At 58.5% G+C, this 27,884-nt stretch overlaps 1 protein-coding gene and 1 long non-coding RNA gene across 2 annotated transcripts in view; one reads left to right on the top strand and one right to left on the bottom strand.

Annotated features, from left to right (window-relative positions):
• Nucleotides 1-24,221, top strand: part of FOXK1 (forkhead box K1) — a 70,567-nt gene extending 46,346 nt beyond the window's left edge. Inside the window, exons 2-9 of the mRNA XM_048224642.2 lie at nucleotides 856-1,041; nucleotides 11,188-11,344; nucleotides 11,918-12,064; nucleotides 12,707-12,900; nucleotides 15,263-15,429; nucleotides 15,519-15,803; nucleotides 16,555-16,779; nucleotides 17,393-24,221. Coding sequence (XP_048080599.1) covers nucleotides 856-1,041; nucleotides 11,188-11,344; nucleotides 11,918-12,064; nucleotides 12,707-12,900; nucleotides 15,263-15,429; nucleotides 15,519-15,803; nucleotides 16,555-16,779; nucleotides 17,393-17,658 — 1,627 coding nt within the window. The 3' untranslated portion in view covers nucleotides 17,659-24,221. The remainder of the gene's footprint in view (nucleotides 1-855; nucleotides 1,042-11,187; nucleotides 11,345-11,917; nucleotides 12,065-12,706; nucleotides 12,901-15,262; nucleotides 15,430-15,518; nucleotides 15,804-16,554; nucleotides 16,780-17,392) is intronic.
• Nucleotides 24,085-27,085, bottom strand: LOC130544240 (uncharacterized). Its single transcript, XR_008960382.1, has 3 exons — nucleotides 26,405-27,085; nucleotides 26,055-26,162; nucleotides 24,085-25,959 (listed from the first exon to the last, which is right to left on the bottom strand). It is a non-coding gene; the product is annotated as an uncharacterized LOC130544240 (long non-coding RNA).
• Nucleotides 27,086-27,884: the final 799 nt, after the last annotated feature.

The following is a 27,884-nucleotide window of genomic DNA, read 5'->3' as shown; positions in this document are numbered from 1 at the left end:
GACATGCATCATCTCCAGCCCCCCCGCCACACCCGTCATGTTTTACGAAGAGCCTTTTCTAAGCATTTGCTACAGGCGAGACTGTCCCTTGTGTCTGCCCAGGCAGCCTGTTCTCATTGGGGTTTGCAGTTTTGTTTGTAACTGAAGTTGACGACTTGTGCCTCTAGAAATCAGGTGCGCCGGGTACATAATGTCCAGATTTTCTGCATAGACGTTTCTTGGAGGGAGGCAACCTTGGGTTTGCGTGGCGCACACGCAGGGTATGACTTGGATGTGTGAGGCCGGGTTTGTTGGCACGCAGTCACCTGCCAGCAGAGAAACTGAGGCCCGGAGCTGATTGTGCAGCCAGATGTGGTGTCACTACACTGCAGGGCACCTACCGGCCTGCCTGGGAGCGGTACGGGCACTTGGTCCCGCCCGATAGCTTCTCACAGCACAGCTGTCTGTCTGTCTGTCTGTCTGACTTCACGCTTGCTGCTGAGCAGCGATCATGGTATTTCAGCTTCCTGAAAAGCGTTCCCTGCGAGCCAGTGAACCCCGCTCGGGTACCCCTGCGGCCATCCTGGTGGACGGGAGGTGGCGGTGTGTCAGAGCCTCTGCTGGGGACCCGCCCGGGTTCACACCTCTCTCTTCACATGTGCGGGAAAAGGAAAACCTATATCGGCGTCAGCAAGTGTCCCCGTGACAGCAGCACAGGTTGGATTTTCGGTTCGCTCTCTGAACCACAGAGTGACGCTGGGGTTCTGTGACATCAGACGAGCCCCACCGTCGTGGTGAACCAGAACAGTCCTCTGCTGCCTCGCGGCCTCACCCCCGTCTCTCCTGCGCTAATGTGAGCTCTCCCTCTTGTTGCAGGTGCACTTTTCGATTCCCCAGCACGGCCATAAAGATCCAGTTCACATCGCTGTACCGTCAGGAAGAGGCCCCGGCATCTCCCCTCCGGCCCCTCTACCCACAGATCTCCCCTCTGAAGATTCACATTCCAGAGCCGGATCTCCGCAGCTTGGTCAGCCCCGTCCCGTCCCCAACCGGCACCATCAGGTGAGCGGCCGACTCCGGCCTGGCCACACGGCCCCTCCACAGAACCGGGGTCCCCCTGCTCTGGCCATCTGTCTGAGAAGCAGGAGGACACAGGAGTTCCGGGTCTCATGTAACTCTCAGTATATCTCTGGAAAATTGCAGGGGTGGAAATTTCGAAACTATTTTAAGTGCATCAAGGGATCTGATGACCTAACGAAAATCTCTGGAGAATTCTCTCGTGGAGGGAAGAGTCCCTACCACATTAATCCCTTTTCCAGTTTGTAGTCCTGTGTATTTAGGGACTTTCTTTAAAAGAAGCATAGGTATGATGATGGCTTTAAAGACATTGACAATATTTTAAAGTAATACGTGCATGTCAGGATTTGAACTTTGTTTTTCTAAAGTTAATTTATGAAGTTTTAGGACTTGATCTAGAGTTTGAAGGAGAAAAAGCCCTCAAACGTTCTCATCCTTGGCATGTGATACAGAGAACACTTGGGGGAAGGTTTCGGGGAGATCCCATAGAGTGGGATTAGCTGGGCTCTTGACTGCATGTCCCGCCCTCTGCCTGTGCTGGTGCTGGGGCCGTGGCTCTGGCCACGGCACCAGCAGCTTCCCCCGTGGCTGGTGCGTCATCAGTGCAAATGTAAGACCTGGAAAAGGCAGGTCGTGTCTTAGTCTTCTTTTGCCCCCACATACTTCCTGCAGGGGTCTCGGGTCCTCAGGGCTGCCTCTGAGCCACACTTGGAAAACCGCCGCTCCTTGGGCAGGAGCTTTGCTGCCCCACAGCCACCTGGTCAGATGCCACGCCTTCCCTCACTAAGCGGCCACACTGTGGCGGTCCTCATGTTCTAGAACCGTGTGTCACTCGGTCTTTCTGTGACAGTCATGCCCCACCACGCATCTTGTTTTCCTGCTGGGACGTGTTGCTGACACGTTGGGAACAGTTTGCGTCGAGCTGGCTTGGAGTCGGTGTCCTGCAGAGCCAGGGAGGGGGTGTGTCTCCTACGGAGAGGTTGGTGGGGACAGCGTTGAACCTGGCATGGCCTAGAATTCAAGGCTGGGCCCCGTTCCGATTCTGGCCATGTATCTAGTTAGTGGGAGAACCAGGGGCCTTGTTGGGCCTTGTTTTCCTTGTCATCAGGCCAGAACGCAGACGGGAGACAGGGACGAGCGCAGCTTCCTGAAGGCCACGTGTGTGTTAGGTCCTGTGCTCAGTGCCGTGCCCACGGCGTGTCAACTACTCCTTCCGCTCAGTTCACGTTTCTACAGTGACTCTGCTCTAAAGCCCAAAACTGAGCACGCGATCTCGTTTCAGACGGCTAGCTGGAGCTTAACTGACAGCGTGAGTTTTGTGCTCACGCCGTGGAAATGTTCCTACACTTGCTTATCTGTGATTTATCCACGGATAAAAAGTTGTACGCGAGGAGGTGAGGTGGCCCCGGCTGACGGGCTGCCTCGTGACCCAGCAGCTCCCCGGAGCGGGAGTCCGGGCACGAACTTGTGCACGAGGGCTCAGAGCAACAGTATTCACGGCAGCCGCGAGGCCGGAGTGACTCAGTGTCTGTCAGCTGGTGAGCGAGCCGCTGGGCCACACGTGGACTGTTGACCGCGGAATGTTATTTGGCAATAAAAAGGGAGGAGGTGCTGACACCTGGCAGAGCGCGGCTGCCCCATGAAAATACGATGCGGGGTGAAGGCAGCCGGACTCAAAGGGCCGCACACCAGCACGATGCCGCTGATAGGAAACGCCTGAACAGGCGGGTCTAGAGGAAGACAGCAGGCGGGCAGCTGCAGGGGGCTGGGGATCCGAGGGTGCGCCTGCCAGCTGGTACGGCGTTTGTTTCTGGGGTGACAGTGGAAACGCTTTGGACTCAGACAGTGGTGATGGTTGCTAGACTCTGCGAGTACCCCGAAAACCCCTCAGCTGTACTCTAAATGGGGGACTTACATCTCGGTGAAGCTGATATAAAACCTGCCTGTCCTGACACCTTCACCCAGTAGCCGCCGAAAGCAGCCACGGGCACAGTGACCGGTGACGTCCCACGCCCATGCCGCTGGCTGCTGGGGACTGGTTCCGGGCGGCGTGTGGGTGGCCGTGGAGGGTGCTCGGCACCCAGCAAAACCCGGGCAGGCTGTCAGCGTGGGATTGTTAATAATCAGGTTATGATCCAGCCAAATAGACCCTTTCTAAGAAAGAAAAACGTGTTCATTTGTACCTGGAGGGCTTCAGGAAATAGATATTTCCCAGGAATATTCCAAATCCAAACAGTAACGGCCCCGGTTAAGATTCTGCAGCCAGGCTTTGCGCACTGACGTTGCTGTGGTGTCCGAAGGGAGGCGGGAGCTGGAAGCAGTTCCGGAGCCTATGCTACCAAGTGCAATTAGAGGGTCAGCAGGTGCGGCTCCTGCAAGGGGACTGACCCCGGGCGGGTGGGGGCGCTGTGTGCCAGCCCTACTTCTCTGTGTCATGTGGCGGAGGATTTGGGGAGGAAGTAGCCGCTGCGGGACTGGCCCTCTCTCCCTTTTTGGCCTTGAAGTATCACAGAGAGAACTTCTGTTTACATCCGTTTGTCTTAGCGCTGTGGAATCCAATTGAGTGTTTGGAAACCTCAGAGGCCCTTGTGGTTTCTCTTGCCAAGATCCCGTTTGTCCTCTGGGCTGTTGCAGGGGTGGAGCCTCATGTTTACAAACACCCGCCACCCCTCCTCTCCTCCCTGGGCCGCCCCCCCACCCCCACAGCTACCGAGGAGGGGAGGAGTTCTGGGGGCCGTCTCCACGGGGGGGGGGGGGGGTGGCGCTGGCACCCTGCTCGAGGCCTGCCTGCGCAGCTGTCGCCAACAGTCCCTCTGGCAACACAGCAGGAAGGGAGGGCGCCTCCTCTCCTAGTTTGGTGTGCCTGCGTCCCGCTCGCGCCATTGGCCAGCTCGCCCGGGCCGCCTGGGGGCCTCAGTTTGGGTTGCTTTCCTGCCGGGACAGCTTATCCAGCACCCTGGCCTGAGCTCTTGTCTCCTCCAGGGTTTTCCAAGCGGCTGCCCCGGGAGGAACATTCTCGAGAACAAACAGCCCCACCCCACACTCCGACCCCGCCCGCCGTCCTTTCTGTTTGGCCTTTTTCTGCTTCCACGGCAATGCCGGCCAGGGGGTGTGGCTCTCCTGTGGCTGGGTTTGTGTTTTGTTTTTGGGCGTTTGTTTGTGTTTTGGTTTTTTTTTTTTTTGCACTGATGTTACTCCACCCAGAAAATGAATGAACGCTCTTTGAAATAGATTCTGCTGTCTTCAGCAGCATTTTGTTGACCTTTTCTTTTCGTTTTGCAAAGAAGTGGTGTTTTTAGGAAGAAGAAATCAGTTAATCATTTTCTGGGTTTTACAAAACGAGACACCAATCTATGAAGAGCTCTTGGAGCTGGGAGTGTTAGGGACAGAGAGGAAATGAAGCCAGAGGAAGGGGTCAGCACAGAAGGAGGGGAGCTGGTCTTCACTGAGAGCCAGACTTTATAAACTGGTTCTTTAAGAAGACTTTTCCTTGATTTTTTTTCAAGGTAGAGATCAAAAACCAGAGTGGTTTGTGTTGTGAAACCTGGCAAAGTCTAAGCCACTGACTTCAAACTGAAACCACACTTGACCGTGGTCTTCGGGGCAGTTTCACCCCATCAGTGGTTAGAGCTCGGCCGCCCTCCCTTCCCTTCAATCTGTCCCCTCCGTCCGAGAGAAGTGCTTGCATTCTTCCCGCCCACTGGGTCCTTCCTTGGCTTGATGTTTCCTGCGTCACAGCTCCCAGCCAGCGTCCAGATGCTTCTGGTCCTGCCAGCAGGGGCCCCCTGATCCTTTGGTCCAGGAGCCCCATCATCTGTAGCTCACCTGGTGGCCACTTTCCTTTCCAGCACCTGTACCTGTGGACCTCACACCCCCACGTGGTCCCTTTCCCTGCCTGAAAGCTCCAAGAAATAAAAATTGGTTCATCGACACAGAAAGGCGGGCCCTCCACATTCTTTGTATTTTCCCTTCTTCCGAAGTCCGTGCCAGGGTGTATTTTGGCTCTAAGATATTGAAAGTTCTTATCTTTACTGGGGTGGCTGTTTCCCAGTTCTTGGGCACATCTCTCAGGGGCCCTTTGAAGGTTCCTGCTTCGTGTGTTCTTGGCCGTGCCTTCTGGGTGACGCCCGGCCTGCGTGCACCGTTGTTCTCGCGTGGGCACTTGACCCAATGACGGAGGGCCCTTGCCAGGCCTCACACTCTGGGAAGCAGGAAGACCCTGGAGGGTGAGGGCTGAGGGGAGCAGCCCCCAAGGTCTGCACCGGGCGGGCCACCCCTCGGGGTGTGCACACACCTGGTGACATCTGAGCTGAGGAGCAGCTCGGGCCAGTCTGCTGGCTGCTGCGCACCGGGCAGAATGCAGTGCAGAAACGAGACAGGCTTGTGAAATGGCTTTCCAGGATTTTGCAGCATCACGTTTATCTTAAGCGTTCCTTAAGAGAGGTCTCGGAAGCTGGCCTCTGTGGATTTTCTTTCCCTGTTTTCTTATTTTTTTCTGATTACAGGAATACTGTGTATGCATTATACAGAACTCAAACATTTCAGAAAATAAAGCTCCCCCACCGTGCCTTTCGCAGGACAGGTGCATGGGGTGCGTCTCCTCTAAACGTTCCTGATGGCTCATCTCAGAGGAGCTGCGTGGGTCCCTTCTCCCCAGGAAGGCCCTGTAGAGTCCAGTGTCCTCCTGCGCGGTCTTCTCCTTTCTCGCTGGGTCTTGGGCGCCTTTCCGAGTCACCACACCGCAGGGGCTGGAATTTGCTTCCCGAGTTCCCACTAGGGGACCCACAGGCCATGTCCAGTGTCCTGCTCTCGGGTGGCCAGTCTGAAGCTGCCCTTCCAAAACTTCTGCACGTCTTATGCCGAGGCGATGCAATTCTCCAACGTGCTTATTTTGTTGAAACTATGCTCTTTGAGAGTCATGAGCCGCGGGATTTTAGGAGCAGTGATGAGGATTGGACTACTTGCTGGCGTTCTCGCCGGGGTGAGCGGCGGGCAGGCTCCCCGTCTGCCTTCACCCGCACGGTGGTGCTGTGAGACGCAGGCGCCCGGCCAGTCCCGGATCGGCTGCTGACGGCCCGGAGAGCAGATGCCGCCTGGCAGACTGCGTGCAGCGGTGGAGCGCACTGTGGAGCCGCTGCCACGGGGATAGCGCCAGCCTCGTCGATGCCACTGAAACTTTTAGACAGCTGGTTTCTATCCTGGGGATCCTTGCACATAGTGTAAGAACTGAGACATGCACCAAGGCGGCACCGCGGGGACAGTCCCCACCCGCCTCCGAGCTCTGCCCGTGTTTGCTCACCTCTGCGTGGTCCACCGTATGACTCGGCTTTTCGGTGTGTCCCGTATTGACTTCCTAGGTGGAAATTCAGGGTTTGGCCCCGGGACCTCAGGACTGTTGGGTCTGTGAGCACAGGCGTTTTCTTAGGGTGCCCATAGTGGCTGCAGCGCCCACCGTTTCCTCGCTCGCACTTTGGCTGCTCCTGCCCGGGGTGGGGCGGCAGGCGGGGGGTTGGTCTTAGGCCCTGTTTGCTGCGTTTGGTTCCCTCCTTCTGACCTGCACGTCCACCCACTGCCCCCACGAATGTCCCGTGTTCCCAGCTCTGTCCGTCATGCAGACCTGCTGGGAAGACTGTCCTCGGGGGCCTGGTCTCCTTCCACCTGGACCCAGCCTGGGGCACCTCCGACCCTGGGATCAGTTCCCCAGTCATTCCGGGATCTCCCTCTGCCCAGTCTTTCCCTTTCCCCGATCTGCTCCGCGGTGTTATTGGGGAACATCCTCTGGTTGCTTCCTGGAAACACGTACAGGACAGGTAAATTAAAAACACAAAAAATCTTCCATGCCTAAAAATCATCGTTTTTGTCCATTCACACTAGCCGAAGGGTTTCACTATGTGGAGAGTTCTTGGTGGGACACATTTTTCCCCCCACACCTTAAAATCACTTTCTAGCTCTGAATGTTGCCATTAGAGAGTTTGGTGCCCCCCCGGCTCCTGACCCTCTTGGATCGGATGTTTGGCCTCTGAGCACGTGCGTCCGCACGTCCGCCAGCATGTCTGCAGGTCTGCAGCGCTGGGAGCTGACCGTATGTTTCCAGAGAGCTTCCCCTTGTGCTCTTACCCTTTGCCGCCCTCCCTCCCTGTCCCGGCAGTTTCCCACGGCTCTGGGGGCTAGGGGAGGGGGCTCTCCTCCCACCTTTCACTGAGCTTCCCTTTCTCCTCTTTTTGAAATTCGAAGAACGTTTCCCTGTCCTCCGCAAGTGCCTTAGTGGCCTTCTCACCAGCTAATGAATACTGTCTGCCCTTCTGGGGTCAAGGCCACGCTCTGTTTTGCTGTTTTCATCCCCCACCCGCCTGTGTGGGCGGGACAGGTGCGTCTCAGCAAAGCCGGGGAGATTAGGAGGCAAGACTGTAAGTTCACTGAAACGGTGTTTCAATAAGAAAGGATATTTACTTTAATTGAAGCACTTATTTTGTAGAATAAAAACATCCTAGTTTCCAGAAAAAGTTCAAAAGGCGTGAACGAAAAACAAATTTACCACTTAACTGCCTATGCATCGTAAGTGTGATCTGCCTGAAAGGTCTGTCCGCTCGGCTGCCATCCCACCGAGGAGCTTATTCGATTTTTCAACCAAAAATTAATAATCTAATTAAAAGCTCAGTAACACTCCGCAAAAAAGACTAAGCTTCCAGAAAACTGTTTGGATGATCTCTGAGGTTGTGGTGTGGGCCTGGGGCTCAGGGAGGGGTTCCAAGTGCCCCTCCTGGGGGTGGGCAGGGAGGTGGAACATAGACCCCCCAGCAACCTTTCTGGGCCCAGTGTTTGGGGCGCAGGGTCCGTGGTTCTCTGGATGAGACCCGGGAGCGGTCCAGGGAGGGGAGAAGACCTGACCACGCCTTACAGACTTCAGCACAAAATGCGTGCGCGCACACACACACACACGCACACGCACACACACACACACACACACACACACCCCAGGGCGGGTCCCAGGTGCCCACTGTGATCTCAGGGCCATGTGGTCTGAATCCAGTCCCAGGAGGCTGGCCCGGGAGGAAAATGCACACAGCCCCAGGGCAGACCAGGCCAGGCAGGCATCTGGGTGGGGGTCGAGGGCCTGGCGGGGCTTGGGGGCATCCTGGAGGGGTGGCAACAGGGCAGCGCAGAGAAGGCTCACCGCGGGCTCTAGGGACGGACTTGGTAGGCCAGCCTTCCGTCCCATTGGTTTTTCTCAGCCGGAATTCTTACTGTCACAGTGAGACCTGGAAACACCTTTTCCCGTCAGGCTGTTCGTTCTTTTCCAGTGTCTGTAAATGGAGGATTCAGAGTCATTTCTGGGCATGACTTGTGTGGTCACAGAGGTCCCGTCCTGGGCGGTCACAGAGCCAGCGTGGGTTTGCCCCCGCGTGATGGCTGTCCCAACCCAGAGCCGCGGCTGGCAGGACGGGCCAGCCCAGGCAGCTGCCCCCCAGGACCATAAGCCTCTCTCGCCTGAAGCAGAAATGTGACTTAGGAGCTGTTTTCCCACAAAGGGGGGATCAGCGACCCATGGTCTAAAGTGCACGTTCCACTGCATTTCCACCTGGAATCTTGACTCAGGAAGAACGGGCGTTTGTTTGGTGTCACGTCTGGCGGGTGGCGGCTCCGCGGCCTCTGCTCCTTCCTTGTGTGCCCAGATGCAGGCTTGCCGCACACTTGGACAGTGGGGCCCCCACAAGGGGAGCAGTCTTTGCTTAAGCCTGGCTGGCTGTCAGTAGATCTCGTGGCTCTTGATCTCGGGGTCGTGAGTTCAAGGCCCACACTGGGCATGGAGTCTACTCAAAAATAAAAAAAAAAATTCCAGCTTTTGCTAGTAGTGAGGGAGATTTTCAGGGGGGCGGGACACAACTCTGGTTGGGACACTGAGTGCCTTGGTGGGTTTCCCCAGGGTGGGAGCCTTGCTGTAAGCCCTAGGGCCCCCCAGCCCCCATCTCACACCCGCCCCTCTGAGGCCCATCGTGGAGCTGAGCTCACGTGGCATCTCGCTTTCGTCCTTCTCTTCGGGTGGTGGTGTGACGTCGGGGCGGCCGGGCGTCAGGCGCAGCGCTCTCAGCAGAGACCGGCCTGCGGGGACAGCTGGGGGTTCATGGAGAAGCTAGCTGCTCTGAGGCTAGAAGGTCGCGCACACAAGCTCGTGTTCTGCTGGGACGGGCCTGCTGGGCAGCTCTGAGGTCATGGCCAGGTCTGTCCCCACCAAACTTCCCCGCAAGCGCTGGCCGGCACAAGCCACCCAGCTGCCCCCGCGCGCCCATGCTTGCTCCCCAGTGGATTACTCCCGTTCGCAATCATTCTTTGGTGAATGACAGCCTTTTCTCAGGGCTTTGCCTCTGAGAGCTTGAGGTAAATTTTCTTCAGTCTTCTGCAGAATAGTGACCTGTGGCGGGCAGCACGGCCCCATGCGCCTACGTGCAGAGGTCACGTGTGTCCTCGCCACTGGTAAGGGTGCCCAGTCAGTGTCACACAAGGTCAGGAAGCCACCTGCTGCCTGCTTGGGTGTGACTGTGTCTCCAGGAGGTGGCGGTTCTCGTCCCTCGGGGTCTGATGTGCTTTACTGTGTTCAGGTCCACGGGGGCGTTGGGCGTGTGTGGGAACCAGTGGGGCTGACGGGGCTGCAACACAAAGGGGCGTCCTGAGCTTCACACCATTTGGCAGAACACGGCACAGAGAATCTTCAGGAAAAGCCCCTCACCTCAGGGTCATGTGACTGTTGAGCCACATCTTCGTGCCGCGTGCGGTGGCATTTGGTTCCCAAACGGCTGTGTTTGAGAAGCCTGTTTCCTAGTGCGTGAATGTGTTACCAGTCCCGCCCCAGCGTTATAAGCTTGGGTTTTGTATATCTGGTTCCAAAATAAGTTAAGAAAAAGCTGGTTTTATTACCCTTTCCTGCCTTTACCTGGCCTGTTTATATTGTTGACCGGAGGCTGTGTTCACAACTGTCTCTCCTAGATCTGGGGAATGTGGCAGAGAAGAGAACGAGGCTTCTCACTTGAGAGGCCTTGCAATCTGGGGCCCCAGGGAGCTCTGGCAGAGGGACAGAGGGGTGGATGCAAGAGCACATGGGGCATGCTCGGAAACCTGGGCCTTCTGGGTGGTTCCTGGTGGGGTGCTGGCCCTGCAGGCAGGGGCCCGGGTCCTCTATGACTTTGGGAGAACTTCATCGCTGCTCCACGGGCTGGGATCTGTGGAGGGAGGGGCGCCTGTGGTCCCGCAGGAGGCTGGCCAACAGGGCTCTGGTCAGCTCCCAGCAGAGGCACCTTTTACCTGGGCTTGTGACACCGTGTTTGCATTGGTTGCCTCTGAATATTTTGTAATAGAATTAGTTTTCAGAATCAGAATTTTGTTGTAGTTTGATAACCAAAGTCCACCTTGTTAACGAGAGGCACTGTGCCAACAGCGCCTGTCGCCGCCGAGCTGGGCTTAGTACGTTCCAGCAGGAAGCGGGCCAGGGACCCTGCAGGCCTGGCACCCGCCAGTGTGTGCTCTGGACCCACTTGAGCCATAGGTGTGTCCGGCCCGTGTATTTGGCCACAGTTTCCCACCTCGGATTGGCATGGCGGCCCTGGAGAGAGACAGCCAGTGTGGGCCTCAGGGGCTGAACTGCGGCTGTGGCCCCGAGGAATTGGGGGTGGGGCTGTCCCAGAGGTCCTCATGCTGGCTCTCAAGTCGTCTCCCCAGCCTTGGCCCACAGCGCCCTCGTGTGGACAGTGAGCACGTGACAGCAGCCACAGGGCATGCTCAGCCCGACCTGCCTGCGCGGTGGGTGGTGCCCTTCAGGCCCAGGCCTTGCCGCAGGGAGCCGGCCTGCTGGGTGGCTGCGCATAAACCTGCTTCTCAGGGTCCACAGCTCCCCACCGTGAGCAGAAACTGCCGCTGCAGGACCACGCGTCGCGCCCGCCGTGTGTGGACGGCACCTGATCTCTGGTGGCGCTGCGTGCGTCCTTCCCCGCAGGCGAGGTGCAGCGTCGTGACAACACAGGGAAGGAAGGGGCTGCATTTCTCTGTCACCCCGCATCACCCAGCTAGGTCCTGAAATCCGAGACCTCAAGTCCTCTTTTTCCAGATCGTGAAGTCAGGACGTGTCGTTTCTCTCCACAGTGTTCCCAACTCCTGCCCGGCCAGTCCGCGCGGAGCGGGGTCATCCGGCTACCGCTTTGTTCAGAACGTGACCTCGGACCTGCAGCTGGCCGCCGAGTTTGCCGCGAAGGCCGCCTCGGAGCAGCAGGCGGACGCGTCCGGAGGGGACAGCCCTAAGGTCTCAGGCCTGATGGCACGTGGGGCTGCGCGGTGACCGTATGCGGGGCGCAGCGGGCTTGCGGGGTGCCTCAGGCTTGCGGGGCGCCGGCGTGAGAACGAGCGGGGCTCGGGGGCAGGACACCAGCCCTCCGCCCAGACAGCACGCTTTGCTCCTTCATGAAGGTCGCATGTGGGCCCCAGGGACACTGCTCCTTCCCGCTCTGCACCTTCTCCGCATTCTGCCCTTGTCTCGTCCGTGGGTGACAGGACGGTTTCAGGGTTTTTCCTTACAACTTCATATCTTAGCTCATTCTCTTCTGATACCTGTTTTTCAGTCAGTTTGCAGAGGAAGGGAGAAATTTCAGAATTAAAGTATGATGAAAATCTGCTTTTTCCCCGCGTGGGGCCAGAATGGCTATCCCTCGTCGGGTGCACGCACATTGGCGAGACGGGTGGTGGTCACTGAGACTGAGTTAGGTGGGCACGCCACTGCCCTCTGTCCCGATCGCTAGGGCCCTCGGGGAGCGGGGGCACACGGCAGGGGGGCTGGGAAAGCCTGCCGAAGCTCACAGCGCGCTGCCTTTGTTCTCAGGACGAGTCGAAGCCGCCGTACTCGTACGCTCAGCTGATCGTGCAGGCCATCTCGTCGGCGCAGGACCGGCAGCTAACACTGAGCGGGATCTATGCTCACATCACCAAGCATTACCCCTACTACCGGACGGCTGACAAAGGCTGGCAGGTGAGGCCCAGGCCCGAGAAGCCAGGCTCCTGCCACTGTCTTGGACAAGGGAGCCAACGCACAGGTCGTTTTCTGTGGGGCGGAGTCGTCCAGGGGTGTCTCCATGGATGGCCTGGGGCGCATCTGAACTGAGCGACGGCCCCTGTGAGTCCAAATAGTCTTCTCTCCCTCCAACGTCCAGAGAAGGGAGGGTTGGTTACTTTGCAGTGTTTTCACACTTACCGTGCCTTCCAATCCTGCGCTGTGTGGAAATGAACGGTGCACGTGCGCGCTCACAGCGGCCCGCGTGTCCCGGGACCGGCAGACCTCGTGTCATGCTTGTTCGGGAGCATTCTTCCCATGGTTGTTCTTTCCCCTCGGCCGGTTGACTTAGTCCAAGTTCCGATCCACATACTCCTAGGCCGTGGCTTGTCCTTCTGTCTCACTTTTTCTATAAGGAACGCCATGCTGAATTTTGTTAGGAAAAGCTACCACTGTGCCTTTGCACTTCCCGGTAGAATCCAGTGACCTTGCCACCCCGTGGAGCGCCCTCACCGGCACGAATGCCTGGCTGCCCCATCACCTCTGGTCTCGTGTCCGTTGCGTTCGGATTCAGTTTGTTTCCTCACTTGCTAACTGGTGAATATCTCTGCTTGCCCACAGAATTCAATCCGACACAACCTTTCTTTGAACCGTTACTTTATTAAAGTCCCTCGTTCCCAGGAGGAACCTGGGAAGGGGTCTTTTTGGCGAATAGACCCTGCCTCGGAAGCGAAGCTCGTGGAACAGGCATTCCGAAAACGGAGGCAGAGGGGCGTCTCCTGTTTCCGCACCCCCTTCGGGCCTCTGTCGTCCAGGTAAGCCCCTGCTCGGCTCCTCGGTCAGCAGCCTGACTCCCGAGATGTCCACATTCACGGGAGCCCCTTTGGCACTTTAAACTCGTCGTGTGATAGTAAAGTTAGTAAGCAGACCCCTGTCTGCTCCTCTGACGTGTCCGTTCTCAGAAGCCAAAACATGGGTGGTGGTGGGAACAGAACCTGAAACCAGAGAGGAGTAGAAGGGGCCTGCAGCTCGCAGCATTCGGTGGAAGCAAGCGTCCCAGCGGAGGGACCGACAAGCAGGTCTGGTCAAGCTCAAACAGGCTGTGTCATTAATGAAGCTGACCTTGGGATATGGCCTCTGGTCGGGGACCCTCCCGCTCTGCACGCTCGAGGCCAGCACGGTCCATCAGGCCAAGCTGCACATGGACAGGCCCAGAGGTCTTCCCAAGGTCACCAGTCCAGGGAAAGCATGGGCAAGAGAGGACAGATGCTCTCCAAAGTTCTTCCGCCTGGAAGGGAGCGTTGGCACCTGGCACTTTTCGCTTCAGCATGCAGCTCATGTGGTTCCACGAAAGACCGCTCAGACGTCCAGAAATGTCTGGAACAGGGGCTACCGTGATTCTCAGGTCTATAGCCAAAGTAGAAGTTGAAACAAAGGTGACGGTCGTGCTGGTGAGGTAGGAATTCAGAACGTTTCATCTGGGCTCGGATTTTCCAGAACACCACACTGCTTCAGTAGGGCTTGCAGAGAAATGTTGCTGGAGTAGCTGGGTTTGCTAGGGCTGCGGGAGCAGTGGCCCACACACCCGGCGGCCGGAACGACAGAGCCTCCTCTCTCACGCATCTGTAGCCAGAGGTCACTGTGGCGGCGGGGTGCGTTCCTCTGAGGCGTGAGGGCGTCTGCGCCAGGCCTCTCCCGGCTGTTGAGGCTTTGCTGGCAGTCTCCAGCACCCCTGGGCTCGTGGATGCAGCTCCCTGACCTCTGCCTGCATCTCCCCTGCCCTTCTCCCTGAGCACGTCGGTGTCCAGACTGTCCCTTTGAGGATGCTGGTCACTGGGTTAGGGACCATCCTACCTACTGACTCCAAGCAAGGTCCCCTTGTGAGGCACTGGTGATTTCTGGGGACACAGTTCAATACATAACAGTGACCCCCACGACCTTTCGCTTGTTAGATCAGCCTGTTTGCCAGCTAGGGGACCGGTTATGGGGCTGGCTCTCTGTGCCCAGCCCTGCCCAGGGAACCCGGATAAGGGGAAGCAGTGTCTCTGGAGGACGATGAGGTGGGCCTGTCTTCACAGTCACTCTGGGCGTCAGGGACACAGTCTTGTGAATCTGCATAGTGGCAAGCAGGACACTCTTGGCCCGGAAGGAAGGCTGTGTGAGCTGTGTGTTAAGGAGAGGGAGGGACTCTCGTGGCTGCAGAACCTGGATTTTTTAGGAGGGAGGCAGTGGGTATGTTTGTGTGGGTGGGAGGCAGCAGGAGGGTAGATTTGGTGCAGAGTTAAAGGGGGCCTGCCTGAAATTTGGGCTCCTGAGGTCAGAAGGAAGGCTGTCACAGGCTCGGGGGCTGGGAGGGACCCGGGCATGAGCAGACGGGCTCCAGGTCTGGCTGGGAGGCAGGCGAGCCAGCTGAGAGGTGGGAGAAGCAGGAGGAAGACTCGAGGGGCGGGCGGTGGGCCAGGTCTGTGCCCAAGGGGACCAGGGCGCCCGCAGCACCCACGTGTCTGGCGAGGTAGACGACACATCCATGGCGGTGTTTACTGTGCTAATGATAAACGTGGGCTGAAGACCGCCCCCTCCAGGCAGCCCCAGCGTCCTGCCTCCGAAGGTTTGGGTCGACCCTGGGATTCTGTTTCTCGGGACCGAGTCCCCATGCTGCACAGCCGGTCCCAGGCCAGCCCTCACTGGCACGAGCCGGACCATAGTGCTGTTTTAGAACCCGGGCGAACGGTGACGGAGGGAGCCCTCCCCTGGACTGTTAGCAGTGCAAGGCCAACAGCCGTGCGCCCAAGGCCTGTCTGCTCCCTCGGTTGTAGATCTGTCCTGGTGGGAAATTTGCACCTGTCCCATCAAAGCGTATGTTTTTAATGCTTCCGTGGAAGACTGGCTGGTCCCCTTCCGGAAGTCAGCGCTCTGGGAAGCCACGAAGAGCACGGCGTCCTCCCACTTCCTGGGCTTACGCGCCCGGTTGCTCTTGCGTTTACCAGGTGGCTCGTTGTCACCGCGGAAGGTTGTGTTAGTGTTGGAAACGCCTCCGGGGATAGAGACACATCAGGAAAGGCTGGCAGAGGTGCCGCGTAACGCGGATGTTGGGATGTTTGTGTTTTGTGAAACACCACTTTCGTTTCTGACCTCGTGTCCTTACTACCACGGTTCTTTCTCTTGTTTTCTTCTTAGGAGCGCTCCCGCTTCACCCACTCACCCTGGGCTAATGTCCCCTCGTTCTAGCGGCCTGCAGACCCCAGAGTGCCTGTCTCGAGAGGGCTCACCCATTCCACATGACCCTGACTTTGGGTCAAAGTTAGCTTCTGTTCCAGAGTATCGGTACTCCCAGAGTGCGCCCGGTAAGAATGGTCTTGTCCCTCCTCCCGGCGCGGCAGATCGGAGCCTCGCGCAGCTGCGGGCCTCAGTGGTCATGCTCCTTCTCATGCAGGCTCTCCCGTCAGCGCCCAGCCGGTGATCATGGCTGTGCCTCCCCGACCGCCCAGCCTGGTGGCCAAGCCCGTCGCCTACATGCCAGCGTCCATAGTGACGGCGCAGCAGCCCTCGGGCCACGCGATCCACGTCGTGCAGCAGGCTCCCCCCGTCACCATGCTCAGGGTGGTCACCACCTCCGCCAGCTCCGCCAATGGGTACATCCTCGCCAGCCAGGCCTCGGCAGGGGGCACCCACGAGGCGGCGGGCACAGCCGTGCTGGACCTGGGCAGTGAGGCTAGAGGTAACGCAGTCGTGCGCTCACCGGGCTGGGACGGGTACGGCTGTCCTTGGTCTCCGGGACGGAGCCCACGTGCTAGGGCCACAGGCTGTCTCTGGGGGCCGATGGTTCTCAGGCTGCCACCTTTCCTCCCTGCTACTTGTTTTTTTCGGGGTGCGTGTCCTTAAACACCACCAATCGTCCTCTGAAGGGTGCCATCCTTGGGCGGTAACACCTCTAGGTGCACAGCCCCCGAGGTGACAGCCTGGGTTGCGGGCTTGAAGTGGCTTAGAAGTCACATAACATAAAAAGTCGCTGCGGATTCCTGCGGTGGGCGTCTCAAGCCCAAGGGGTCACAGGGTCAGTACTGAAACTGCAGCCAGTTCAGCAGGAGCCCCCGGGGAGCCCTGGAGCCACACGGTCTCCTGGCCTCACAGGCCTCCGTCCGCAGCCCGTGCGTAGCGTCACAAGGACGAAGCATTTTGGAGAAAGAAGATCGTGGTTCCAAGTGCCAAGCTTTTCATTCCAAATAATGTTTTCTTTCTCCGATTACCCGTGGGTTGGTTAAAGTTCAAGGTATTTAGATGTTTTTTTAAATCCCTACTGTTTTTCTCTTGTTTGAAATGTATTTTGTTGGTGGGATTTTTCTTTTGAGAATAGTCGATGCTTCAAACCACGGTCCGTTCCCCCCATAAACAGACTTCCTGCTGAGCACAAATGAGAGCGGGCCGCCCCCGTCAGGCGGGCGGGGCTCTGACACCCTTTCTCCCTGCAGGCCTGGAAGAGAAGCCCACCATCGCGTTCGCCACCATCCCCGCCGCCAGCCGCGTCATCCAGACGGTGGCCAGCCAGATGGCCCCGGGGGTCCCCGGGCACACGGTCGCCATCCTGCAGCCGGCCGCACCGGTGACCATCGGGCAGCACCACCTCCCCGTCCGGGCCGTCACTCAGAATGGAAAGCACGCGGTCCCCACGAACAGTTTAGCTGGCAGCACTTATGGTGAGGCCCTGCCTGCGCCTGCTCGGCCCCGCCGTTGCACCTGTGGTGCCTGTGGCATGAGAACGCGTGGCCACGCCATCCGGTGATCCCCTTGCCGCGCCCTGTTTGTTGAGCGTCTGCGCCACGTGGCCACTGTGGTCCCGCCAAGGCTCAAGCCCTGCCACAGAGGCAGTTCCCCACGTCACCGCGCTCATGCCCTGCCGGGTTAGGCGAGAGGTCGGGGGGCAGGGAAACGGTTGGAGGGGGGCAGGGAGGGCGCACGCACACGGGGGCAGGGGTGCAGCTGCAGGGAGGGTCGCAGGGGCATCCAGCGTGCATAGGATGGTTCAGGGCAGGTGGCCTGTGTTAAGCACCTGCTAGAGGTGAGGGCAGGAGTCCCCTAGCTGTCTGCAGGGATACGCAGCAAGAGGAGGCCCTTCGGGCGAGAGCAGGGTTGGGGCAGGGAGGGCATGACACACGAGGCTCCACCGCTGTGGGAGCCGGCGAAGGGCTGGCACCCGGGGCCGGGCGTGCTGGGAGCCAGGGTCCGGTGTGGTTTACTTGGCCTTGTGCAGTGACTGTGTACTGGTCCTTGCCTGTTCCCAACGCAAATCTCTTTTTCCTCCACTCCTAGCCCTCACAAGCCCCCTGCAGCTCCTGGCAGCCCAGGCTAGTTCATCCACGCCGGTGGTGGTCACGCGGGTGTGCGAGGTGGGGCCCGAGGAGCCGGCAGCAGCGGCCGCCACCCCGGCGACCCCAGCCACTGCTGCCACATCTGCCTCTTCCACTGGGGAGCCCGAGGTCAAAAGGTCACGCGTGGAGGAGCCCAGTGGAACTGTGACGGCGCAGGCCGGGGTGATCGCGGCCGCCGGCCCGCAGGGACCCGGAACCGGGGAGTGAAGTCGCCTGCGTGTGGGCCGAGTGGGATGCTCGCCAAAAGGGATTCTGGAGCCGGGCCCTGACCGCCGGCCTCCTGCCGCCTGTGGACCGTGACAAGGGGGCGCCACGCTGACCTGCGCACGTGCCATGCGGACAGGACGGCCTCCACCTGCCTGCCCCGGACACACTCGTCTCCTTGTTCTGTCTCCTGCCCCTGCTGTGGTTTAAAACAAAACCCATAAACAAGTTCAGACAGCTGATTGTATGATTCGGGAATGCTTGTTTTTATTTTCCTTCTCCCTTGCACCGTTTTCTCTCCCAGGCCTATGGTCAAGGGCTGGACCACGGGCCGGCCCAGCCACGCGCACAGGCGAGGCTTCCAGAGCGGCCTTCGCCCCCCGAGGACGGACAGAGGCCGTGCGCGGGAGGGGCCGGCGGTGGGCATACGCCTGTCAGCAGCCGAGCAGGAGGAGGCAGGAGAGAGGCGAGAACTGCCAAAGCTCAGACTGTCTTGTGGGGTTTTTGCCCTGAAATAGCGACATAGAAAGTCTTGGCATTAATCGGGGGGAGGGGGCTCTGGTTTGGCTTTGGACCCCAAATACTTCTTGTTTTGTTGAAACAAATTGAGGTTTAATCATAAACCTGAGACAAACACGGAAGGAAGCTCGTATCTGTGAGGCCTGCGTCTGTGGACAGTGTCACGCTGTGGGCCTGGGCCGCGTACCAGCATTAATCCCCGGGAAGGGTCGCTGCTGCTGCTCCGTCTGCTAACTTCAAGAAAGATCGACGGCCGCCGGGTTGGCGTTCGGAGCGGAGAGCTCTCCGCATGAGGAGCACGCGGCCCCTCGTCCAGGAATCGGCGAGCCCTGTGTCCTCTGAGGGCCTGAGGCCCCGGCGCCTGCATGCCATGGGACGCATAGCGCTTCTCCCACCGCCGTTGTCACCCAGTCACACTTGCTTTATTGCCCAACACGTACCTCCTGCTGTACATCCCACCGTCTCCTGTGCCCGGGGCTCCGGGGCTGTGAGCAGTGGCCGCGCCGCCCCTGCCATCGGCTCTTGCGGACTCTGTCGGCCTGGCCCCGCGACCCGGCGAGTGGCACCAGCTCCCCTGGGGAGGGACCCCTGCGCATGCAGACGCCCCTTGCTCCCCATGGAGCTGTTTGCGGAGCAGGAGGTGAGCCCACGCTGCCTGATTTATAGCCCAGTTCCGGATCCAAATTATAGTTCTTCAGGTCCTCTTGGAGAACATTCTCAGGAAATGTTAAGTGCGTCTGTGAAAAGTAACTTTAAATTTGGCTGGCCGCCCCGGCGCTGGACACCACCCAGCACAGCAGCCCCAGGCCCCTCACAGAAGTCCAGCGGGGACAGTTTTTCTTCCTGGAAGTTGCCTGTCCTCAGCATTAGTCTCCCACCAGCAAAGCTGCCTGCCCCCACCTGCCCCGACGGCAGCACCCACGAGACCGCACAGGCCCTGGAAAGCCCCCAAGAGGAAGAGCAGGCCTCGAGGGCCACGTCAGGTTTTGGCTCAGAACTAGAGGGAAACCGTGGAACACAATCTCAAGGCCGGTTGGGCAAGATTGGCTTGTATGGAGAGCGTGCCTCACCCGCAGCCAGAACTCGGCAGCGGCCGGGGTGGGTGTGACGAGCCGTCTCGCGGCCACAGCTGTCGGTTGCCAGGGACATGTGCGGAGTGTCCTCCTCCTGCCTGGACTGGGGTGATGCCTGTCCTGGTGTTCTTCAAGCTCCGAACCAGTAGTTTCTATGGCACCAAACTTTAAGTGGGAAAAAGCTCTTTTGTGAAGTCCATACCTGTTGCCTTCAGTGACGTTGGGATAGCGTTGGCCGGGTGTGCCGTCCTCGGTGATGAGAAGTCGCGCTCTGTTCTGCATCGACGTTTTCTGTTGCTTTATAAACTTTGTCTTTTGCTGTGTCTGGTGTGTGCGTGAGAGGGCGTGTGGGTTGGGTGGAGGCCATGGCATGCACATGGGCGGGTCGACCCCTCGCCGCGGGCCTGCCTTTAGCTCACCTGTTGCTTCTTTCCTCCCATGGTCATCGTTTACGGCGTCCTTGCGAGGGGGACTGCCCGGGTTTGCCTCCATAGAAAAGCTGACACCAGCTCCAGAGAACGCAGGACAGTCGGCCACGGATGCATGTCAGGCCTGATCAGGTCAGTCTGGCCCTGACCCTTTGCTTTCCCAGCTTTCGAGATGTTTGGTTTCTGCTTATTTTTGTGACGATTGCACTCTATTCGGGCTGTGGTTCCAGGAGGAGGGAGCATGGGGAGGTCCGAATGTGGATGGGTGCTATTGTGCCACGTGGAGAGCTCGTGCCTTTTCAGCTCCTGCTGGGACCAAGGAGGAGACCCCGTGAGGTCAGCTTATGCTGGGCCCTGGGAAAGTGGCCACTCCGGGTTCACAGACAGTTTCTAGATGGGTTTCTGGTCATCTGATCAGAGAGCAGGCCTGGCTCAGCTGGCTCGTGTCCTGGGACTGACAGCCGAAGGCCATCACCAGCATCTTAGAGCAGAAAGGTCTGTGCCCTTGGAGCCGACCAAGGGATGGTCTCCCCCAGCCGGGAAGCAAGAGCGCCAGGCCAGACGTGACCCGGCACAAGCGTGGGTCGTAGAGGGTGGGCCAACCCCAGCCAAGATTGGGAGAAACGGAAGTAAGTTCTGCACAATGCTGCCGTCATCAGGGCTTCAGGGGTCCGAGGACCTTCTCTTTGATCACCCAGGGGCTCGAGCGTGTGTGAAGAGGTCAGCCAGGCCAAAGGGGTGCGGGCTTTGGGAGGGGCCCACCTCCTCCTGAGACATGACCCGGGGCACGCAGGCCCTCTCCACCCAGGTACCACGTGCCTCTTCTGGGTCTCCTGCTTGACCGGTCGCCACGTTTACCAGCACCAGAGACAGGAAACACCCTCTCTGCACAGGAAGGAAGTCACATGAGTAACTACTTTTCAGTAGTTGGCCATTTTCCCACCAAGATAGTCTGGTATCATGCTGGAAGGAGGAGGGTTGTGCCCAGAGGTCACAGCAGTCACAAGGCCCAGTGAGTGGAGCAGTGTGGGACACGGAAGGCCACGGAGGCAAGGCTCCTGGCGCCCCAGGGTGGACCTCATGAGCTGTCCGCATCTTTCTTCCATGGGGCCGCCCTCCCAAGTACCGCCTGCTAGCCTCTGCTGAGGACAGGCCGCTGCAGTGCCGTAAGGGATCGGGCCGACTGTCCCTTCTCCACCTTCTCTGCAAATTCTTAAAGGGTCCGTGGCTTGCTTCCCTCGGGGAAGGTTGGCAGGTTCCGGAACAGCCCCTCGTCCCAGGACATGGCCGTGTCGGCCCTGACCCGCGCTCCAGGAACGGCAGGACCCATCGCTGGTCCACCGTGCAGACCGGCACGAGGCCAACCCTGGGGGAACAGGCTCCGTGTGCCCACGGCCATGCCCGTGAGCTTCCATCTCCAGCGGGTGCATGTTAAGAGTTGCTGTTTTTCTTTGCCTCTGTTTAAGAACTGAGCCAAGTCGAGAAGATGGGGAGGGCTTTCTGGGTTGATAAAATGAGTATTCTGTGATTCTCGAGCAGGGAAGGAACGGGTTCGGGGTGGGGGTGTGACCATGGCCAGAGGGCAGGGGCCTCACCTTGCCTCGGGCAGCCTGACCCCAGAGGGTTCAGTGGGGACCTTCTGGTCCCTCTTCTGCTCCTCGCTGGGACCGGTGGAGGACCGGCCTGAGGCCATGAGCGTCACTGAGTCCGCGTCCTCGCTTCCCGAGCATCCGGGGGCAGCATCCTCTCCAGGGGGAGCGGCACGAGCCCCCTCCGTAGGAACCCTCTCGTGGGCCATTCAGAATTCAGGAGAAAGAGCAGGCTTAACCTTTGGCCTTGGGGTCAGTTTCTTCATAGAACAAAAACAGGCCTCGTGTGAAGAAAGGAGCACTTCGTCAAATGTGAAAACGCGTCAGAGAAGACGCACAGTTCCCTGAGCTCTTGGAGCGCAGCTGTCAGTCCGGGGGGTGTGAGCGACTGTGTGGGGTGGAGGACGCCTTGGGGCCCACGGCCCAGCCTCACGTCTGTGGGAGGACGTAGCTCCCCTGAAAGGGGCCTCAGGGCCGCCCGTGCGCACGACGCCTGTCTCCGGGCCGAGTGTGGAGCGCACTCTTTGTTCTAGAATCAGGTAGCCGGCTGGAGGCCGTGAGGCTGCGAGGGGGAAGGCCCTGCCGTGTGGTGGCCGCACGTGTGCACCAGGCCAGGTGCGGCCCCAGACCACAGCCCCACTGCTGGTTTGGCCTGAAGGAAAGACTGTGGCCCACAGCCCCTCGCCAGCCGCCGTGATGGCCCCCTGGCCGGACGCGCTAGGCCTGCCTCGGTGGAATGCGTGTGCGGCCACGGCTGCCCTCCACGCCAGACCCCGCGGGCACAGCCGCTTCTGAGACGGGGCTCTGTGACCCAGGGTGTCCTCTGAACCGCAGGGCAGCAGGCTCACCTCCGGACTGTGTGCAAGGAACGTCTCCTCCTGTGTGAGGAAGGCCCCCCACAGGGCGGATGGCCCTACAGCCACTGGGGGCCCCGGGCTCAGCCGCAGCTCAGCTCTGCGTCCTGGGGGTCAGCACGGAGGCACCAGGAGCCAGGCCCGCAAAGCCGGGGCCCCAGGCATGTGGGGGTGCTGCCCGCGCCGGCCTCCCCTAGGGTCAGTGGGGTGGGAAGGTTCTCGGTGGCACAAGGCACGTACACAGAGGTGGGAAGGCTGAAGGCCCGTTCCTCCGAGCTTGATGGGCCTCTCGGTGTCTCCAGCACATCAGAGCAGTGGGTCTGTGCCCATCTGGACCGGCGGCTCCTGCCCCGACACTTAGGTCTCCTGCGGGTCACCCGCGGCCGGGAGTTCCGGGGAGGCTCTGCCCACCACTGGGCACTGGCATTTGCGCTGCATTTCACACAGGATGGAAATGAAAATCTTCTTCGAATTAGTGAGACTTGGGGATCCTGTGTCTTCATTATCCTAACCTGTGGTTTGGGCCCTTACCGTTCAGCCAAGAGTGAGCAGAGCATCTCTGTGTCTAAGGAGAAACCCCACAAAGCACTTCGTCCAGCCCTGGCACCTGCTTGTCACCGGGCGCACTTGGGAGAGGACAAGTAGGGATCTAGGGGGCGGGGGGGGGGGGGAGCCAGCCGCAGGGGTTGGGGGATCAGCCGCGGCCTGTTGCACAGGACCTGTTAGGCCGCCTACTTCCTGTGGGTTCCAGTCTCCCACCCGCTTCCCAGGCCCTCCAGAGGGTCTCCAGGTGGCTCTCTCCTCTTTGCGCCAACCCTGTGATTTTAAGAGAGTCAAATACACTTGGAAGAATGCTCGTTCCTTCTCTATTTGGGAGTCTTTTCTGGAATGGTTTGTTCATTTGATTCATCCAAATATTTATTGGTGGTTTACCCGTGTCAGAAACAGTAAAATGTGCCCGGGAGGGAGGTTCCTAGCTGCAGTAACGGGGCTTGCCCTTCTGATCCGTCTCCCAGAGTCATGAGGCGCGTGGTGACCTGTCCCCTGAATGCCACACATTCTGGGCTGGAACGAGGTCTGTGACTCCGAGCTGGGTTTTCCCACATGAAGTCAACGGGCGTGAAGGACGTTCACCTGGGCTTGTGGCCTCTTAAGCTCTTAGCCTCTAAGTTTCTGTGTTAACTGACCCACATCTTTTTCTTTCTTTTTTAATCCGTGAAAATGGGAACGAAAATCAAACATTTAAAATGTGGCCCTTCTCTGCTTCCCTCCCAGCTTCCTTTCCAGAAGGCTTTCTGGATACCATGTTCTTCATTTACACGGCTCGGTTTGTATTTCAGGATGGGGGTGGGGTCGGGGAAGAAAGAGACAAAAGTGTGACCCCAACTCTCACCTGGACCCGCCGAGTTCAGCCCCGCGAGCTGCGCGTGCCCGGCAAACCCCCTCGCCCGCAGCTCGGGGCATGAGAGGAGGGATTAAACCAGTCCTGAGATTTTTTTTTCTTACCTGCTGGTAATTCTCCTGTAAAGATAATTTGGGGGGCGGGTGTTAGGGGTGTGTGTGCGTGCGCGTGTGAGAGCGTGTTTTTTTACAGTGGCTGTCTAAAGTATTTTCCACAGCGCGTGTAATAATCACTGCTTTAAAAGCGGCAGTACCCCATACAGTGGAAACTAGCTCACGGGGTCGAAGGCCCCGCCACGCTGCGGGCTTCTGCCACCTGTGCGCGCGTCGGTCCATGGGAAGCCCAGGAGGACCCAGACGCCCCCGCAGGTGGCAGGGAGCCAGCGGTCCCCTCCTCAGAAAGACGAGAGGCCTGCAGCAGCTGGGCCCGCCTGCATTTTCATTTCAAATGGGATACAGTATTTTTTTAATAAGGAGCCATACTTTTTTTTAAAAGTTTGAGATCTGAATGTGATTTCTAATTGTATCAGACGTTAATGTTTTAAAGCTATAACAAAGTTTTAAATTTCTACTTTTTTGTTTTTCATTTATTTTAACTGTCCTTTTATCTGTTAAATTGTTGTATGTGGATGGGGAAGTTCTGTTTCTCCTCTTAGCATTTGTTTCTATAACCAGAAATAAAATTATATATTACAGAGACGAGCCGGGGGCTCCGTGTGGTCCTTGGGAGTCGCTGCTGGGGGACAGATGGGTGGATGGGCAGATAGCCTGGACACGCAGCCCCCACGCGCTGCCTGGAAGCGGCTCCTGAGCCGAGGCGCCGCGGGCTGGGGAAGCTGTGCGTTCTCCCATCGTGCTCAGTAGCCCATTCCTGGGAAGACGCAAACTGACAGGGGAGGTGCCCGTGATGTCCTGGCCTCACCGAGCCCCAGCGAGTTCCCTGAATCCAAGTGTTTGCAGCGCCAGGGACAGGAAGACCGCTCGCATCTGCCCCCGGACGCAGAGGAGCCAGCGGAGCCTCGCCCCACTCCTGGGCACCTGCATGCAGCTGGGGATGCCCCGTGCCCACAGCTGCCTCCGTGGCTGGGCTCGTGCACCCCCCGGAAGCTGACCCTGGACGGCTGGGGTCCCTCCTGCCAGCACTCAGCTGCATGCAACTTTCTGCCCCTGTGTGCACGTCGTCTCATAGGCCTTGTTCTGGGTCCTGACGGCAAAGCTGAGGCAACGTTAGCAAAGGCGCTCGGCTTGGATGCCTGAGTCAGACTGGGGTTCAAAGTCCAGCTGTGGGGTGGGGGACGTCCCTGCCTTGCAGGGCTCTGGATCCAGTGGCCCAGGGCACGCAGGCTGTGGTGAAATCCCTTCTCTGCAGCGCCAGCAGCTTTACGATTAAATCGTCGCAGGAAGACGGGTGAGTCCACTGCAGGAGGCCCCTGACTTGGATCTCGGAGATGCGTGCACTTGTCACAACACACCTTCTGTCAAGGTTTTCTAGTGTCCGTGCCTGTCGCTCGTCACCTCTTCGAGCTCAGTAACTGGCCTTTTTCGGAGTCTACAGGTGCCTGCGGCTGTCGCTGACATCTGAGCACGGCTGTCCTTCACGTTACCCCACGGACACTGTAAGACTCTGATGGCGGCCTTATCACAGGAGCAACAGGACGTTGCAGGATTTTAGCCAAATAACAAGCAGGAGTGAGGACAGTAAGTCTCGAGAGCGTGATGGCCAGTTAGCATCTTTCTGAAAGGTGCAGCTTTTGCCGTTTTGCTGTTAAGACAACCATTTCTCACTAGTAAGACCTTAAGACAGGGGCGCCTGGGTGGCTCGGTCGGGGAAGCGTCCAACTCTTGATTTCAGCTCAGGTCATGATCTCTGGGTGGTGAGTTCGAGCCCCACGCTGAGCTCCGTGCCGGGCAAGGAGCCCACTTTAAATAGATAATAAGACGACCTCAAGATAACATTTTACACAAATGTGAATTTTGTGAGAAACCATTATGTATTGTCACCATTGGGAAGAGGCTTGGGGTGTGCGTGCGTGCAGAGAGAATACAGCTGTGTTCTCAGCAGAAGTCAGGTTGGTACCAAAGCCAGGTGAGGGCACGACCCCCACTGCAGACCAACTGCGCGTCCAGCTGAGCGCATGGTACCAAAGCCAGGGGTTCACTGACAGCAGAACGGCCGAGTGGTGATATGTCCCTATGGTCACCCACTCACAGGACGCAGCGGTGAGGGGAGTGGGCTCCAATACCCCGACGCAGGCCAGTCTCGGGGACAAGAGCCACAGAGAAGGCTCCGCACTGCAGGGCCCCGTTTGTATGAAGCATGGACAGGCAGCACTAAGCCACAGTGCTGAGAGGAGGCACCGGGAGCCCGCGGGGAGGACTGGGCCGGGGTTGGCTTGCCAGAGCAGCTTGCTGCGTTTCCGGGAGTTTCGGGAGCCAGCTGCTAATAAAGCCATTATTCAAATTTTAATGGTATAAACTTACAATTAAATAATTACATTAAAAATGAAGGTGGTAAGTACACGGTTCATCTCTTACTCTCATCTGACTCTAGCTCTGCTCTCCGGGTCATTCCCATCCCTCGTGTCCGTTCGGTTTCTGCGGCTCTCCCAGCAGTGCAGTGACGTCACGTTGGCAGCTGGAAATCTGCCATTTGGGGGGTATTTATACACGGAAATCATCAAACGTTACAGGTCAGCCCCTCGGCCCGCCGTGAGCCAGTGAAACATTTACGAGCATACCACGGATTAACGGGAAGGATCATGGAGTTCACTCACAATCTGTGTACTTCATATATGTTTTACCCTAAAAAACATGTTTTTAAGCTACAAGACCAGTATTTGAACTCCCTTCCAGGTCTCAAATGTCCCAGGTCTCAGTGCACATACCTGTGGATTTGCCACGGCCCAGGTAAACCAGCAAACTCCCTCCACGGCCATGGGTCATGATCAGACCACCAGCTGACAGCTTCACACCCAGCCTCCTGTGCACTTGGGATTCCGGCGCCGGGGCTGGGGGTGGGGGCGCCAACCCCGCCTCTGCTCTGCCAGCCTCTCCCTTCGGTACCAGGGCCTGGAAGGCAGGAGGGTGCTTCCTGCCCTGGCAACATCCTTCATCAGAGGCTCTGCCAAGGGCAGTCCACTGCAGTTAGCTTCGGCAGCCCAGCCAGGACCAGCCGCGTCGGGCCACCCCCAGGTGCCTCCCCTCCTAGCCCTGGGACCCCCCCCCCCTCCAACTCCCCACTCCCTGCTCCTAGCGGCAGCTGCATTCTCTCAGATGTCTTCCCACTGCTCTGGCCATTCCTCAGCGGGCGGCGGGCAGGGGACAGCGTGGCTGCTGGCTCAGCGTGCTTCTCCGCTGACAGGTGTGTGACCTTAGGCACCTCACTCGGTTTTAGCTTCAGTCCAATCGTCCTTCAAGTGGTAATAATAAAACTTGGCTCGGAGTTGATGCACAGTGCTTGGCCTTCCCCCAGGACCACCTATAATAGACCTCCTGGCCCAGCCCCGTCCTCGTCGCTGCAGCTCGTCTCTAATTCCTCCACACCTGTCGCCCTCCACGCCTCCTGGGGGCCATCAGAGCATCTCAAAACCGCCAAGTCCGGGTTTCTGGCAGGTGAGTAGCTGGCCCCCTTAAAGCGTCTCCCCACTGCTTATCCCTCCGAGGCCCCCTGACCCACCACCCTGCCCAGACACCCGATCGTCGCAGCGCCTGCCCTTACTTGGCTTCATCCCCCCTTCATGGCATTCCCACTGCTAGGCTGTGGTGTGTGTTTGTGTATTTGATCACTGTCCACCTGTTGACTATAAATTCCCCGAGGGCAGGGGCCTGGCCTCCCCTGTTCACTGTTTCCCAGAACCTAAAATACTCCCTAGCACAGCGAAGGGACTCAGTCATTGCTGGCTCATTGAACGAATGACTCCCCAAACTTCTCTTCTGCCCCAGTGCCAAGGGAATGGTACCATGCAGAAAGCCAGAAACCTGCCATTGCCCTGTTCCTCCTCCTGTCCCCAAATCTGTCTTCAGGTCCTACAAATCCTAGCCCTGAATGGTTACTGATTCTGCCTACAGAGCATGTGCATGTTTTCAGGTCATCCTGAGCAAAGGACCCGCACACGACAGGGCCGTCCGTGGTCAGGAGACAACCTAGAAGTGGGGCAGTGGTGCTGGGGCTGGCCCCAGGCCATTTCCTAAAGGACCCGGGTGCCCAGAGTCTATGGGGTGGGGGGGGGCCTTGGGTCCTGGGGTGCCAATGTCCTGGGGTCACGGGGTCCTAGGGTCTCAGGGTCCCAGGGTGCCTAGGTTCCCGGGTCATAGGGCCTGGGAGCTCGGAGTCCCAGGGTGCTGAGGTCCTAGCCTAGGGTCTTG

This window comes from Ursus arctos, unplaced genomic scaffold, assembly GCF_023065955.2.
Source record: "Ursus arctos isolate Adak ecotype North America unplaced genomic scaffold, UrsArc2.0 scaffold_2, whole genome shotgun sequence".
Lineage (NCBI taxonomy): Eukaryota > Metazoa > Chordata > Mammalia > Carnivora > Ursidae > Ursus > Ursus arctos.
Note: the sequence above shows the minus strand (reverse complement) of the source record. Positions and strands in the feature narration are given on the sequence as shown.